Source organism: Chelon labrosus (assembly GCF_963514085.1).
Source record: "Chelon labrosus genome assembly, chromosome: 14".
Lineage (NCBI taxonomy): Eukaryota > Metazoa > Chordata > Actinopteri > Mugiliformes > Mugilidae > Chelon > Chelon labrosus.
Window position 1 is genome coordinate 20,449,947 of NC_140347.1, and position 12,705 is coordinate 20,462,651.

Consider the following 12,705-nt stretch of genomic DNA (forward strand, 5'->3'; position numbering starts at 1 on the left):
ACACGCGAATCCCCGCGTTCGGGTCCTCAACTGTGTGCCCATGGGTCCGAGCGGGTGTCAGCCTCGGCACCGCTCGCATTTCGCCGTGAAATATTCGTTCTGTGGAGCACCTTGAGGCCACGGCTGCTGCTAAGCTAGCCAACTAGCGGAGGCAGCTAGCTCGCCGGCAAAGAAAAGAAACCGGCTTACATGTTCCTCAGAGTTTCGCTCGTTTCTCGACGACGACCTGGTCCTCGAGGAGATGAAGGGGCCGCTCCTCGTCCGCGAGCTCTTCCTTGTGTTCACCATGTTTTTATTCCTTTTGTCCGTCCTCACTGAATCTCTCTAGCCGGCTCCAAACACTGCCTCAGTGAGCGCAGCATCGAGGCGCCATTTCTCTCTCTCTCTCTCTCTCTCTCTCTCTCTCTCTCTCTCTCTCTCTCAGTGTCTGTGTCTCTCTGAACTGGTCTTGGATCTGTTTGGCAGGTGCTTCATTTTTTGCTGACTGGCCTACTACCACAAAGAACTACTGCCCTACTTATTCTACAAACACAGTAATAGCTCATATAAATACCTTGTAACGGGTTAAACCCGGGTTAAAACATGCAGATTACAGCATAAGACTGAACACTGAAACTGCATTTAGTTGCTCCCCAAGGTGCAGCAAAAGCACAACAAATATATTAGAAATATTTTTTTTTTTTAAAAAAGTGATTTTAAAAAAATTAATAATTATAACATTTATAGTATTACCTAGTTACTTAGGAACTAGTTTTCTATTTAATGGGCTACTTCAGATTCAGAATCCTATTTATAGTGACAATCCAGTGTTCTGTTGGGAAACTTTTGGACCTGGCATTCATGTAGATGTTACTTAGACATGAACCACCCACCTAGACCAGACCAGGCACCCCCTCCCCATTGCAATGACACTCCAGCCAAATGCAACCTGGCACAGGCACACACACAAAAATGGTTTAGTAGTATGGGGCCACTATCTGCAAATGTGTATTCCAATCTGTGTGTGTGTAACTAGATTTGCAAATGTGTAAAAAAAAAAATCCGTGTGTGTGTAACCAGATTTGCAAATGTGTAAAAAAAAAAATCCGCAAATCCGCAAACACAAGGTGTTGACCTGGCCTCCAAATTCACTAGATCCCAAACTGATCAACTATCTGTGGGGTGATCCACAGAGGCCCCTCCCCTCAACCCATAGGACCCAAAGGCCCCCCACTAACAACATCCTGTTGCCAGACACCACAGGACACCCTCAGAAGGACCATGTCCATTCTCTGATGAGTCACAACTGTTTTAGAGGGACAAGGGAGACCTACACAATATTAGTAAGGTGGTCATAATGTTATGCCTGATCAGTGTATAAATGTCTGGTACCAAAAAAAAAAGGATTTAAATATAGAAGGAATGGTTTGAAACGGAAACAAACTGCACTTGAATGAAAGATCACCTTCATGTGAGTAGAAGGAAGCTCACTTTTTTATCAATGCTTTTTCCAATTTGTCTGTTACGCACTGCAGTTCAGTCTCCTTCAACAAGAATGGGTATGGTTGTATGAAATACATACATGATTTGTGCACGATCTAAATCATTTAGGCATGACTTGAGTTTTCAGCTGTAAATGGGAAAGGTTAAAAACACTGGAAATGATGATCTATTATTACCGTTTTTCCTAAAAAGCCTGAGTCAATAACAGATTGTCTGCACGGAAATCTCTGTGACCTCAAAGCATGCACTCTGACATATTGAATTAATAATCATATTTTCTACCCTCGATGGCTTTACTATTGCTCTTCGCTCTGCCCTTCATGTGAGTTTGTCCCCACAAAAAAAAAACCACACATTTTGTATGTTGCCTACTCTATTTCTGGCTTGACTGAAGATGCAACTGTGCTGGCCATCTGTTTCGCATTTTTGGTTCAAGCTATGGTTTCCAAAACAATCGTCAAAACCATCTCTGTTTTCTTGGAGACCTTGTAGCATTGTATTCACACGGAACTGTCCAAGGAATAATCTGTGATCCAAATGTAAAAAGTTGGGTTCTCACGCCACAGAAAACATTAAAACTGACCTACTTTTTAGAAGACAAAAAGAAGTTATATCTTTTTAATTAACGGTTTTGAAGTACAATTGAAAAAAAGTCCGTAACTCAAGCTTTTTGGCAGCATCATCGAGCACAAGGGTAGAGTAGAAGTACTCCATATTTAATAAGCCATAGCCAAAAAGTGAGTTATAACAAAGCCAATTTGATGTGTTGCGTTTCCTAGACGACGCTTCACCTCTCATCCAAGTAGCGTTGACAGTTCTAAATGAGGTGTATTTGTTTTTTTTCGGACTCAGGGTGTGAAACAGACAAATGGCTCTATAAGTTTGAACCAAAGAAAATCAGTCACATATTGAGTTAGCCATCAAATCCTGCAAAAAAAAAAAATCAGTTCACGGACTCATAAAGTATATTTGCTGACATCTGGACTATCTGGTCAATAGTAGGCATGCCGATGTCATGTGAGTTTCCGGTGGGCACCACTCTTAGATGTTCCTAATAAAAACCCCAACTCCCAACCCAACATCTAGAACTGAAGAGGCTACTTAGATAGCGTGGTGAAACCCAACAAGTCCAGTTACCTTTATTTCAGCGTTGTTTTTTGGATATATCATGACCCGGATGACTGAGAACATCACAGACATAAGACATAAGACATGTTTATCAATCCCATGTATGGGAAATTACCTTGTCACAGTAGCGTGGGAATCTGGCAAAAACAATAACGACTTCAACAGGGGACTTTACCAAAAAAAAACACAAATACAAACTTGAAAAATATATACAAAAAAATAGCAACACATCAGAATATATAGAGAAATATAAAGGCATGCTGTATATACAGTGTGGTGGTGGAAAAAAACTTTACAAATAAATAATTGCTAAAACTTTAAAAACTATAAGATGGTGAGGTAGTAGATTGTGCAAAATAAGGCAGTGCAAAAGACAGTTATTGTTGACTCAGGCTGGTGTTGTACAGCCTGATGGCAGTTGGGATGAAGGACCTGCGGTAGCGTTCCTTCTTGCAGCGTGGATGTAGCAGTCTGCTGCTGAAGGAGCTGCTTAGGTCTCCTACAGTCTGATGCAGTGGGTGAGGAGAGGTCTAGATAGTGTTGAATATCCCACACCAAAAAATCCTCCATCACCTGAAAACAGGTTTAGGATGGACTTCATGTCCACAAGACACACTGTACTGTGACTTCACCAATGGGCCTCTTTGCAAACGGTGTAACACGTCTCATGAGTCTAAAAATCCTACGGTAAAGACAAGTTTGAGATAAAGGATCAGGTTATAATTGAATGCATTTTTCAGATTCAGGTCTCGTGCAGGTATGGCAGCACGGTCCTTTTACGAGCAGATGTGCGCAATGTTATACAGAAACAGTGTTGTGTTGATTTTAACATGTAAATTTATCATTTATCTTTTACGAACATCGAGATCATTGGACTTCAGAATGTTACCGAACCAAAACAACCAGTTAACTCATGGAGAAAATAGTCAGCAGATTGAATCACAATGGAAACTAGATGATCGCACTTCCTCTTCCTCACACTCACACCTTCCTGCAACACCAAATTAAAACCAAAAAAAATGTCTGCATCTCTAGTTATTCATAATAAAATACATCTGCACCACATTATGGGTGCTGGTTATGATTTAAAAATGACTGACGCTCTGCTTTGTTATTTTTTTTTTGTATAGATTATTATTAATATTATGTATAAAGTCACTTCACTAAATGTTCAGAACTGAAATCTTGCATGGTTTCCTAATAATAAAAATTGCAGCAAAATCAATAAGGATCCTGCAACTTCGTTTGCATGGACCCCTAATAATTTTTACTTTAAGCATGTTACATGAATGCGTGAATAATAAATATCTAAAGACATAATAATAGTGTAACAGTTGCATTGCGTTCCTGCATTTAGTACGTTCCTGATAGATAGATAGATAGATAGATAGATAGATAGATAGATAGATAGATGGTGTTTGCAATTTAATACTGTATCATTCATTTCAATAGTAAAAACGTGCCGACTTCAGCAGTACTGTATCTTTACGACAGCAGGCGTGGACTTACGGCACTGTTACGTCACATGTATTGCTCAGCAGAAGAGCTCCCTCTCGGAACTTGCGGCTGCAGATGTGTAGCCCAGGATTAACCGACAACTTGCCGGACTGGTAAATCAGCACTTTGACCTTACCCTTAATACGCGCATGCCAACGAGTCCTTGCCGTGTGTATATGTGTTTGTAGTCCATGTTTTTACGAGCACGTCTTTAGCTCTGCGGCTCTCCTACGCCCACTTTCATTGTTGACGGTAACGCCGCACGCCGCTTGTTGTGTGGTTATTTATAGCTCACGCTTCTGCTTCATAACACGATCAGTCATAAATCAACATTTTATTTTACACAACTTACACATTTAACCGCTGATATAATAGTTATAACAATGTAATGCTTACCCTGAACATGCAGTGTGTGAAGCATGCCTTTAAAGCTGTGACAGGCCCTATAGACCATGTGTGTGTTCGTTTTTAATAGATGGAAAACACAGGACGTCATGAAAGAGGTTGACAGTGTGGGGGCCGAGAAAGGGGAACAATGGTAAGTCACAGCAAATTATTTTTCTTCTCAAAATCATCTAAAGGGCCCCTGATCGTGTGACAGTGAACAGATACTTCTTGGATTGAAATGTGTGAAGCCTCTTACGTGATGTGTTTAGACGAGCATTTAGTGGTTTGGGGGTTTATTTTTCTGGAAATATTTTGTGGAGCGTGAACTCATAATTAAGCCCTGCGACCGCAGGCTAAAGTCAATAAGATACCTCAATAAGACTAATTGGGACCCGTCTCTGTTTCTCAAAGGGTTGTCGGTGAGAATACTGAAGAGGAGGTTCCGATGAGGCGTAGTTTCTCGGTTGAGGACCTCCTTGATGAGGTGGAGAAGATCTGCTACGATGCCTCGGGGACTTCAAAGGTCAGAGACAAGTTCAGGCCGCTAAATCTCACTGCTAAATGCTGAAATTGCTGACAGTTTTACATGTTTTTTGTCGAAGTACCTGGCAAAATATACATAAAATATATGCATGCTATAACAGTGAAATATCTTACACACATACATACAGTATATAACTCCTAATCCATTACAAATACAGGGAACTTGGTTAAACTAACCAGGGGTGGAATGTACTTGTACTGACATACTACTAAAGTCCACATTTGATGTGCTTGCACTTTACTTCAGTCTTATTCAGATTTCCGTTCCTATTACACCACATGTCATTGGGTAATAGTGTACTTCCTGCTTTGTTACATTTATCTGACAACGTTAGTTACTTTACGGTAAGTGTTAGCCCTCAGAATAAGATTTTTGCACACAAAACATATGTAGAACTTAAAAAGTGTTAATACAAAAATATGTTTTGTCATAAACAGTAGACAGTACACATACACAATAGTAAAATTCCACTTTTACACAAATCTATGCGGGAAGTAAACATCAGAGATGCTTTGCCATGAGCTGCAACTGCAGGAACTAAACTATGGTAATGCAGATCTCCTTCTGAGATGATGTTCCTTGGAGCATCCACGTTGTTGGAAACCCTTCCGCATCGTCAGCAGAGATCTCTGGTTCGCCCTTTAACCTGTACAACTCGCCTGAGTCGGGCAGCGAAGGCTGACTAGGCTTCACCTGCAGAAGGGTTCCAACTGTGGGCTCTCTTCAGCCACAGCCGTCTTGAGCTGGACACGGCTGCTGCGGCTACGTCCCTGGTGGCTTTCTTCAGTTGTTGGGGCTTCAGCTCAACCCTCTGGAGGAAGTAGCGCACCGATTTTGCCGGGAACCCGCGGCGGCCGACTTCAGTGGGGAAGATGGGATGGTGGCATTCCACCCTTTTAGAACCGCTTCGTCGATAAGGGCTTGGTGTTTGGATTTTTTCAGTTGGCGAGACGTGTCTATCCTCTCTTCATAATAATCAAAATATGAACCCCCATGCCAGAATATTAGTTGATGTAGAAACAGTGTCAGAAAGGTGGTAATTCAACTGGATGCACATTTTGGATGATGGATGTAATTTGTGGTGCTCTTAATCTGGATTGAATTAAAAGTGTTTCTCTTATTTAGCCTGCCCCACAGATTAAAGTGGGGCTGTCAAAATAATAGAAACATGTGTTGGTACAACATAGTACAATTCAGTAGTACTACAAATGAAAACGCAGTTGACTCAACAGCCTTCTCAGTTATTTGAAACAAAACCACATCCTTCACGAAGCTAAATTTAGTGCATTACAGTCACAGAGCACATTTGATGCATTGCATGCTTTTATATTTGATACTGCAAGTACTTTTTTCCTCATACATATAATACACATGTACCTTTACAAAGTAACATTGTTAATACAGAACATTTGTGTATTTTTAGTATGTTATTAGTAATTACTCTACCACTAAGCTAGTGATGTGAAGAGTTGTGCGTGTCGCAGGCTGGTCAAGATTTCTTCATTCCAGGTGGAGATGGTGGTGAGGCTGTGGAAGGACGGCTTCACTGTAAATGACGAGGACTTCCGCAGCTACTCGGTCCCAGAGAATCAAGATTTCCTGGATGCCATTAAAAGAGGGTGAGTTTCATTGCATGAAGCTAGATTTAGAGTATTTAGAGTATTAAAGGTGTGAGGTTAGATTTTGCTGACTTAAAGCACAAGACGTTTGTCAGGGTAAAGATAAATAAATGATAACTCAACGTGTCATGACCATAGACTGTATTTAAATATGGACAACGTCTCCCCACTTACTTGCATTGGCCAAACTGGCACTATTTTCTATTTTCCCGGGTTATGGGCAGCGCCATCTTGCGACTCTGGAGCCAGAGCCTGCTCAGTACAGTTCAAGAGTGGAGCCACGCAGAGCCACGATATCGATGACCCGATCACGTTTTTGTTTAATTAATACTGCGCTCTGCTCTACCTCCACCAGTTACATTAAAATGTTGGATTATAATAATAATAATAATAATGCATTTTATTTATAGGCGCCTTTCTTGGCACTCAAGGACACCGTACATACATTCATAAAAGAAACAGAAATTCATAAAAAGAAACAGTAATTCATAAAAGAAACAGCAGAGAATAAAATATGGGGGGGGGGGGGCAGAGTAATTGTCATCAAGTGGAGTAGGCAGTTTTAAACAGATATGTTTTGAGTTGAGATTTGAAATGGGGAAATGAATCAATATTTCTGAGTTGGGGTGGTAGTGAATTCCAGAGATGGAGATACTTCTTTTTCTTTTTTTTTCTTTTTTCTTTTTAACACAACTCTCATGGGACCCACAGGATGGAGCGGTTGGCATGGCAACTTGTAGACGTCATTATGTCACATCCTGTTTCTATAGCGTCAAATAACTAACTAAAACTAAACCCAAAAATTGACAATTGAACATGCATCAACAACATCTTAACTACCTACAATGACAGAAACCATGCTTGAAAAAAAAAATGATTTGATCTGTCCCATCCACTAACATGGAGGGGGTGGAGCTTATACTGCAGCCAGTCACCAGGGGGCGCTCCACTTGCTTTGGCTTCACTTTTGAGGAGCAGTTCCGCCGTCCATTTTTAAACTGTCTATGGCCATGACGCACACACAAAACAGCACTGTTCGTGGTTCTGAAACAACAGTAAAGCTCCATCAGAGACAGGTGGTGTTTATTTGCATACAGAGTGCAACACTGAGATCGAATCTGAAGGACTGGCTGAGGATGCATTTTAATGCCACGCGTGAACACAGGTGCTAAAAGCTGGCCACTTGCGATCGGATTGCTCAGGACGGATGTTAATTAAAGGTCTGAACAGGGTCTTAACCTGTGTTCAGCCCAGCAGGAAGATGATAGCGAAGCAATCAGACCAACCCCAGACACAGGCCATGGTAATAGTGTGAACAGTTTATGTAAAGAGGTTCTCTGGTTTTTCAGGACAGATCATGTGCCCTTTGCACTCCCAGGTTGTTTGCCATTTTCTAGTTTTCCTGTACACTTTTCTTAGCTTTTATTTGCATGGTCAGCTCTTCACTCCCCATGAAGAAAGACAAATCAATGTCCACTTAAATATGAACTGTTAAGTCTCAGTCAGAGCTGAGCCGCATGCATGAACGGACCTAGAAACAGCACAAAAAACGTGTGGTATCCAAGTTAGTTTTCAACCCTTGCAATTTTGGCACTGTGTGTTAAAGCCCTGCATCACCCACACAGTTCTTTTAATATCAAGCTCAGCCTGCTCATATGAAAGCTGAAGCACAGAGACTGATGGAAAAGAAACTGTGTTACTGTCCAAACTGTCTTGAATCTTGAAAGGCTTTCACTCTGGACATACAAAGAGCGAGCCGCAGCCTATATGCAAGTCACATGTAACATAATGTCCGACCTCGGCTCGATTCATTGGTTTGCTCTCGCAGTCAAATCCCATCAAGTCACCCAAGAGGAAATTAGCAGCAAAGACGTTCTTCCTCCAGGCCGCAGACGGTTCGACTTAAGATAGATAAAGCATAATGCTCGTTAGTGCGGGGCACATTCGTCATATTGATTGATCTGACTAGACCCCCAACCCGGTCTTTAATCTTGCCCAGGGAGCTTCCGGCCGAGTGGGAGAGCAGAGCAGAAGAGGAGGAGCTGGAGATCAGTGTGGAGGACCTGACGGAGGAAAATTATGTTCCCAAAAAGAAGGCCTTCCACCCCTTCAGCGGCCGAGGATACCGACTTGGCAGGTAGGAGATCAGCCACTCTAAACTTTAGAGTGCTGTATGTTTTGAATTCTCTGGCATAAAAACATCGGTATTGACAGAAAAAGACAAATAATGTGCTCGTTGTGCTGATGTTAGGGTTTTAAAGACTTGGTCTTTCTCAAGTTCTAAAGTTACCACTGCCTTATTACTTTACACCACTAGGTGTCCCTCTAAATCTAGGTATCCAAAACCCTGCAAGCATCAGATTAAGTTGACAGTCGGATGAACTGAGAACCTGTCGCATCACTGTGTGAATACCAACTTGTCCAGAGAGTCCAAAACATATTAAGCATGAGACTTTTCTTTCTACCTAGGAGTTATGAAATGCCCTACATACTTCAAACTGGTTGTTAATCTGTCATTTCATCCCTGTCCATTCCACAGTGTTGCGCCCAGGGTAGTGGCCAGGTCGCCATCTGTGCACGAGGATGGAGAATCTCCTCCTATTCCCATGGTAACACTAGACCACGCCCTTCCCGTTACCTCCCTGCAGATCTGGTTGGCGGACGGCAGGAGACTGGTGCAGAGGTTTAACCTATCGCATCGGTGTGTATCGCAGTGTCAAGGCTAAAGCGCGCTGCTTCACATCCCAGCCCGCGAGCCCAGATGAGCGCTGAATATTAAAGGCAGAGTTAACAATTCCACTGTTTGCTCCTGCTGCGCTGTCTGTAAATCCCATAATCTCAAGCATCGCGGCGATGAAGTAGTGATGAGGGGATGACAAAAAGATTTTGGTTTGCAGCTTGGGAGGTGGTGGAGGGGGGGTTGTTTTAGGATTACGTAATGCTTTGTTCTAGTCTTGGAGTCTGAAGCATGTTACATCCCTGGCCACAGTGCATGCGGCTGCAGAAAACATAATCTGAGATGTAGCAGCGGAGTGGATCTATAAAATCCCCAGAGAGGGATTGCGTAACTACGATGCAGCATTTATATAACAGGGTTAGTAGCTAAAGGCTGGAGAGGACTGAACCCCTCCAACCTTAGCCTAGCTCCTCAGTGTGTGAGGCCTGCCGTAGGATTGCTTGTCTATGCTGGGCTGTTATTAATAATAGATGATGTTACTAGTGTAGTGCTTCAGAGAGGAATCACGTGTCACGATAGGGAGTAGAGTATTTGCCTGGGAATGCTACCAAATAGGAGTAGACGTATCCAGCGTTTCTGTATTTATTGTGTTGTTGTTGTTTTTTTCTTCTCTTTAAAAGTTTTATTTATATCTTTCCCTCCCAGCATCACTGATGTTCAAGATTTTGTGACACGCTGCCAGAGGAGCTGCCCGCCTTTCATGCTGACGACCTCGCTTCCTTTCCGAGAGCTCAGCGACAAAGAATTGAGTCTCGAAGAGGCGGATTTGGCCAACGCCGTCATCGTCCAGAGACCCCTGAACACACAGGCTGCTTTTGGACACTCCTGACTACCAGGGCCACACAATGCACGCAGCATGTCACATATCGCCACCCTCCTCAGAACAATCCTAATGCCTCTTACAACTATTTAATCTTTCTCTCTTTCTTCTGCAGCTTGTGCTGCGTTCGACTATTGTTATTTCCATCCACCATCTTTGCACGGGATTAGCCACAAGTTAAAACATAACCCATACTTCTGTGTCGAACCTACGCCGCAGCCTGACATAATATTGCATGGACGCAAACCACAACAACTGTGGCTGATCTGAAATGCACTTCCTTTGCCGTGTTGCTGGGCAAGCACAGTATATTCACCCTCTCTCTTGCCTCAGTGAGTTCAGTGGTTGTACAGATCTACTCCAACGTCTTCTCTCTTTTACATTGCAGTGAACTGTTATTGAGATGTGTTAGCTTCAGCTCCAGTATGATCCGCTCTGTTCCACTCGCCGTTGTTTCAAGTACATGAAGAACCTGAAGACAGTGGCACCGTTATCGCACTGCCAACTAGTGTTTTGGTGGCGTCATCACAGAGCTGTGCTCCCAGCGACAGATGGCCACTTGCGTAGATTCATCGCAAGCGTTAAAACCAAGCTTCATGGTGATATTGTCACTAAACCTTACTTGAGTGACAAAGCCATCGTCCTGTAACTGCCACTGAAACACTAGACGGCGGCTGGTCAGCTGTGATTTCTTTTTCTCTGTGTAATTCAAACTTTGGCAATTGGAACTGGGTGGCCCACGTTTGAGTTCCTGCTAATAAACAACTGAAATCACTGCGACACTCACCGCTAAAGAGAGCGAAGGCGTCTGAGTGGATGGTTCGTACTAACATTGATCTGACTGAGGCAGGAGGAGGGTGAATCTTCTGTGCTTGCTCAGCCACATGGAAGAGGAAATGTATTTCAGACCAATCAATGATGTTGCAGTCTGTGTCGCTATGATTGCACACCAGGCTATGGCGTACACCTGCAGGGTAGATCCAACGCAGAACCTCAGTGTTTACTTTAACCCTGTTTCCGATGCTGCAGGAACTCGGGGAAGCCATGAGGTGGCACAGAGTTTACAAAAACGGGCCTGCTTATCTGCCCTTGCAGCCTCTCTGTTTCTATTGTTGTATTGAAGCCACCAGATTTTAGAAATTTGGAACAAATGTGACCGCAGTGTCAATTCTACGCGTGCCAAAACAAGTTTGATCATCAGCACTGAACCCCTCCCCATTAGTTTCCAAGGGCCTCTCATAAGTACCGGGGTCAGGTCTCCCAAAAGCAGCCCTGAATGAGGTCTTACAGGCGTGTTTACTAGAATGCACAAACATGCAGGCTGCCTTACGACAGTCCACGGGTTCCTGCAGTGGAACAGTATTTATCTCAAAGCAAACCCATTTTGTCACGCAGATGTCCAAACGTGTCCTCATCTGCCACGTGCAACTCTCTTACAATATCACCACCACCACCACCCAACAAGCTCTGAAGTCTTCCCAAAGTGTGACCACTACTTCTTCTTCTGCACTATTTACAATATATAAGAAAGGGGCTGAAATTTTAAGTTTACAATGATAAATAACGGACACTTGATGTCTGGTTTACACATTACTGTGATGTAAAAGTAAAAAAAAAAAAAAGTTATTTATGTCAGCCCAGCTGTTTGGGTCAATCAGTTTTATTGTTACCTTAGAGAGCATTTGCCTTTGTTTTTTTTGGGGGGGGTATTGTTTTATTCGACTTAATCGCTGAACGACATATCACTGATCAAGGTACGATATAATAAAAAAATCCTTGAAGTTACTCACGTCATTTGTTTATCTTTGATTTAAAACTAAATCACGTGTCGCTGTTCGCTGCTGACAGAAATGCTGGGTGATTACAGCATCTGTCAGCTCAAGTTCTAATGATTATCGTGATTTTGAGCAGCACTGGTGCACCTTATTTCACGTTGTTACACAACATCTGTGCCGTCGTTACAGACTTAACGGGGATTTAGATTAGAGAGGGAGGGCCTACTGATGAGAAGCGATGACGTCGCAGTGCTGTTTGTTACTACGCTTGGTATGAAAAGCATTTATCTGATGGCGAGTGTGACCAGCTAAACGTAGTAGTTGTTTGGGAAATCATTGGCCTTACCACAGAGACAAAAATGAGGTAAAACGGTCAGACTGGGTGAATTCCTGCTGGCTCTGCTTTCACTCTTGAATCATCCCGTGTAAGAACATGCATGTGCTTTTACATGAGTGCGCTTGGTTCTCCGTCTCCTTCCTGCCGGGCCTTGGGAAGCAAGCGAGTGCCATTATCTATCTTCAATATTTAAAAGGAGGCTGGGATAAGGGGGAGGGGGTTGTGTATTTGCTCATGGCTGAGCCAGAGCTGACAGCTTCGGGATGGTCAAGGTCAGGGGAAGAAACTCGGCAGCAGAAATGTCTTGTCCTCTCTGAAGAATCCTTCAGTTAGCTGCACATTTAGGATTTTTTTTTTCTACCTGGACGTGGCGGCTGAG

The 12,705-nt window shown here is 42.9% G+C and overlaps 2 protein-coding genes across 5 annotated transcripts in view; one reads left to right on the forward strand and one right to left on the reverse strand.

Moving 5' to 3' along the window:
* The window catches only part of atad2b (ATPase family AAA domain containing 2B), a 67,697-nt gene extending 67,332 nt beyond the window's left edge, over nucleotides 1-365 (reverse strand). For both annotated transcript variants that reach the window (XM_084560688.1, XM_084560687.1), the window contains exon 1: nucleotides 190-365. In XM_084560688.1, coding sequence (XP_084416814.1) covers nucleotides 190-288 — 99 coding nt within the window. In that variant the 5' untranslated portion in view covers nucleotides 289-365. The remainder of the gene's footprint in view (nucleotides 1-189) is intronic.
* A 3,674-nt stretch (nucleotides 366-4,039) lies between these two features.
* On the forward strand, nucleotides 4,040-11,999 carry ubxn2a (UBX domain protein 2A). Of its 3 annotated transcripts, XM_084559968.1 has the most exons (7): nucleotides 4,040-4,220; nucleotides 4,583-4,645; nucleotides 4,906-5,017; nucleotides 6,548-6,657; nucleotides 8,657-8,794; nucleotides 9,197-9,358; nucleotides 10,040-11,999. In XM_084559968.1, the coding sequence occupies exons 2-7, from the start codon at nucleotides 4,602-4,604 to the stop codon at nucleotides 10,221-10,223; spliced, it is 750 nt and encodes a 249-aa protein (XP_084416094.1). In that variant the 5' UTR covers nucleotides 4,040-4,220; nucleotides 4,583-4,601; the 3' UTR covers nucleotides 10,224-11,999. The 3 variants fall into 3 exon arrangements, with proteins under 3 accessions (XP_084416094.1, XP_084416093.1, XP_084416095.1); XM_084559967.1 differs by having other exon boundaries at nucleotides 4,040-4,645; XM_084559969.1 differs by lacking the exon at nucleotides 9,197-9,358 and having other exon boundaries at nucleotides 4,040-4,645.
* The last annotated feature ends 706 nt before the right edge of the window (nucleotides 12,000-12,705 follow it).

What these genes read in the sequence shown, in the direction of transcription:
- ubxn2a (XM_084559967.1), top strand. Translation starts at nt 4,560, where the DNA reads ATGTGTGTGTTCGTTTTTAATAGATGGAAAACACAGGACGTCATGAAA. An exon ending in GCCGAGAAAGGGGAACAATG is followed by an intron (nt 4,646 to 4,905) that starts GTAAGTCACAGC and finishes TGTTTCTCAAAG; the next exon opens with GGTTGTCGGTGAGAATACTG. An exon ending in CTGGATGCCATTAAAAGAGG is followed by an intron (nt 6,658 to 8,656) that starts GTGAGTTTCATT and finishes AATCTTGCCCAG; the next exon opens with GGAGCTTCCGGCCGAGTGGG.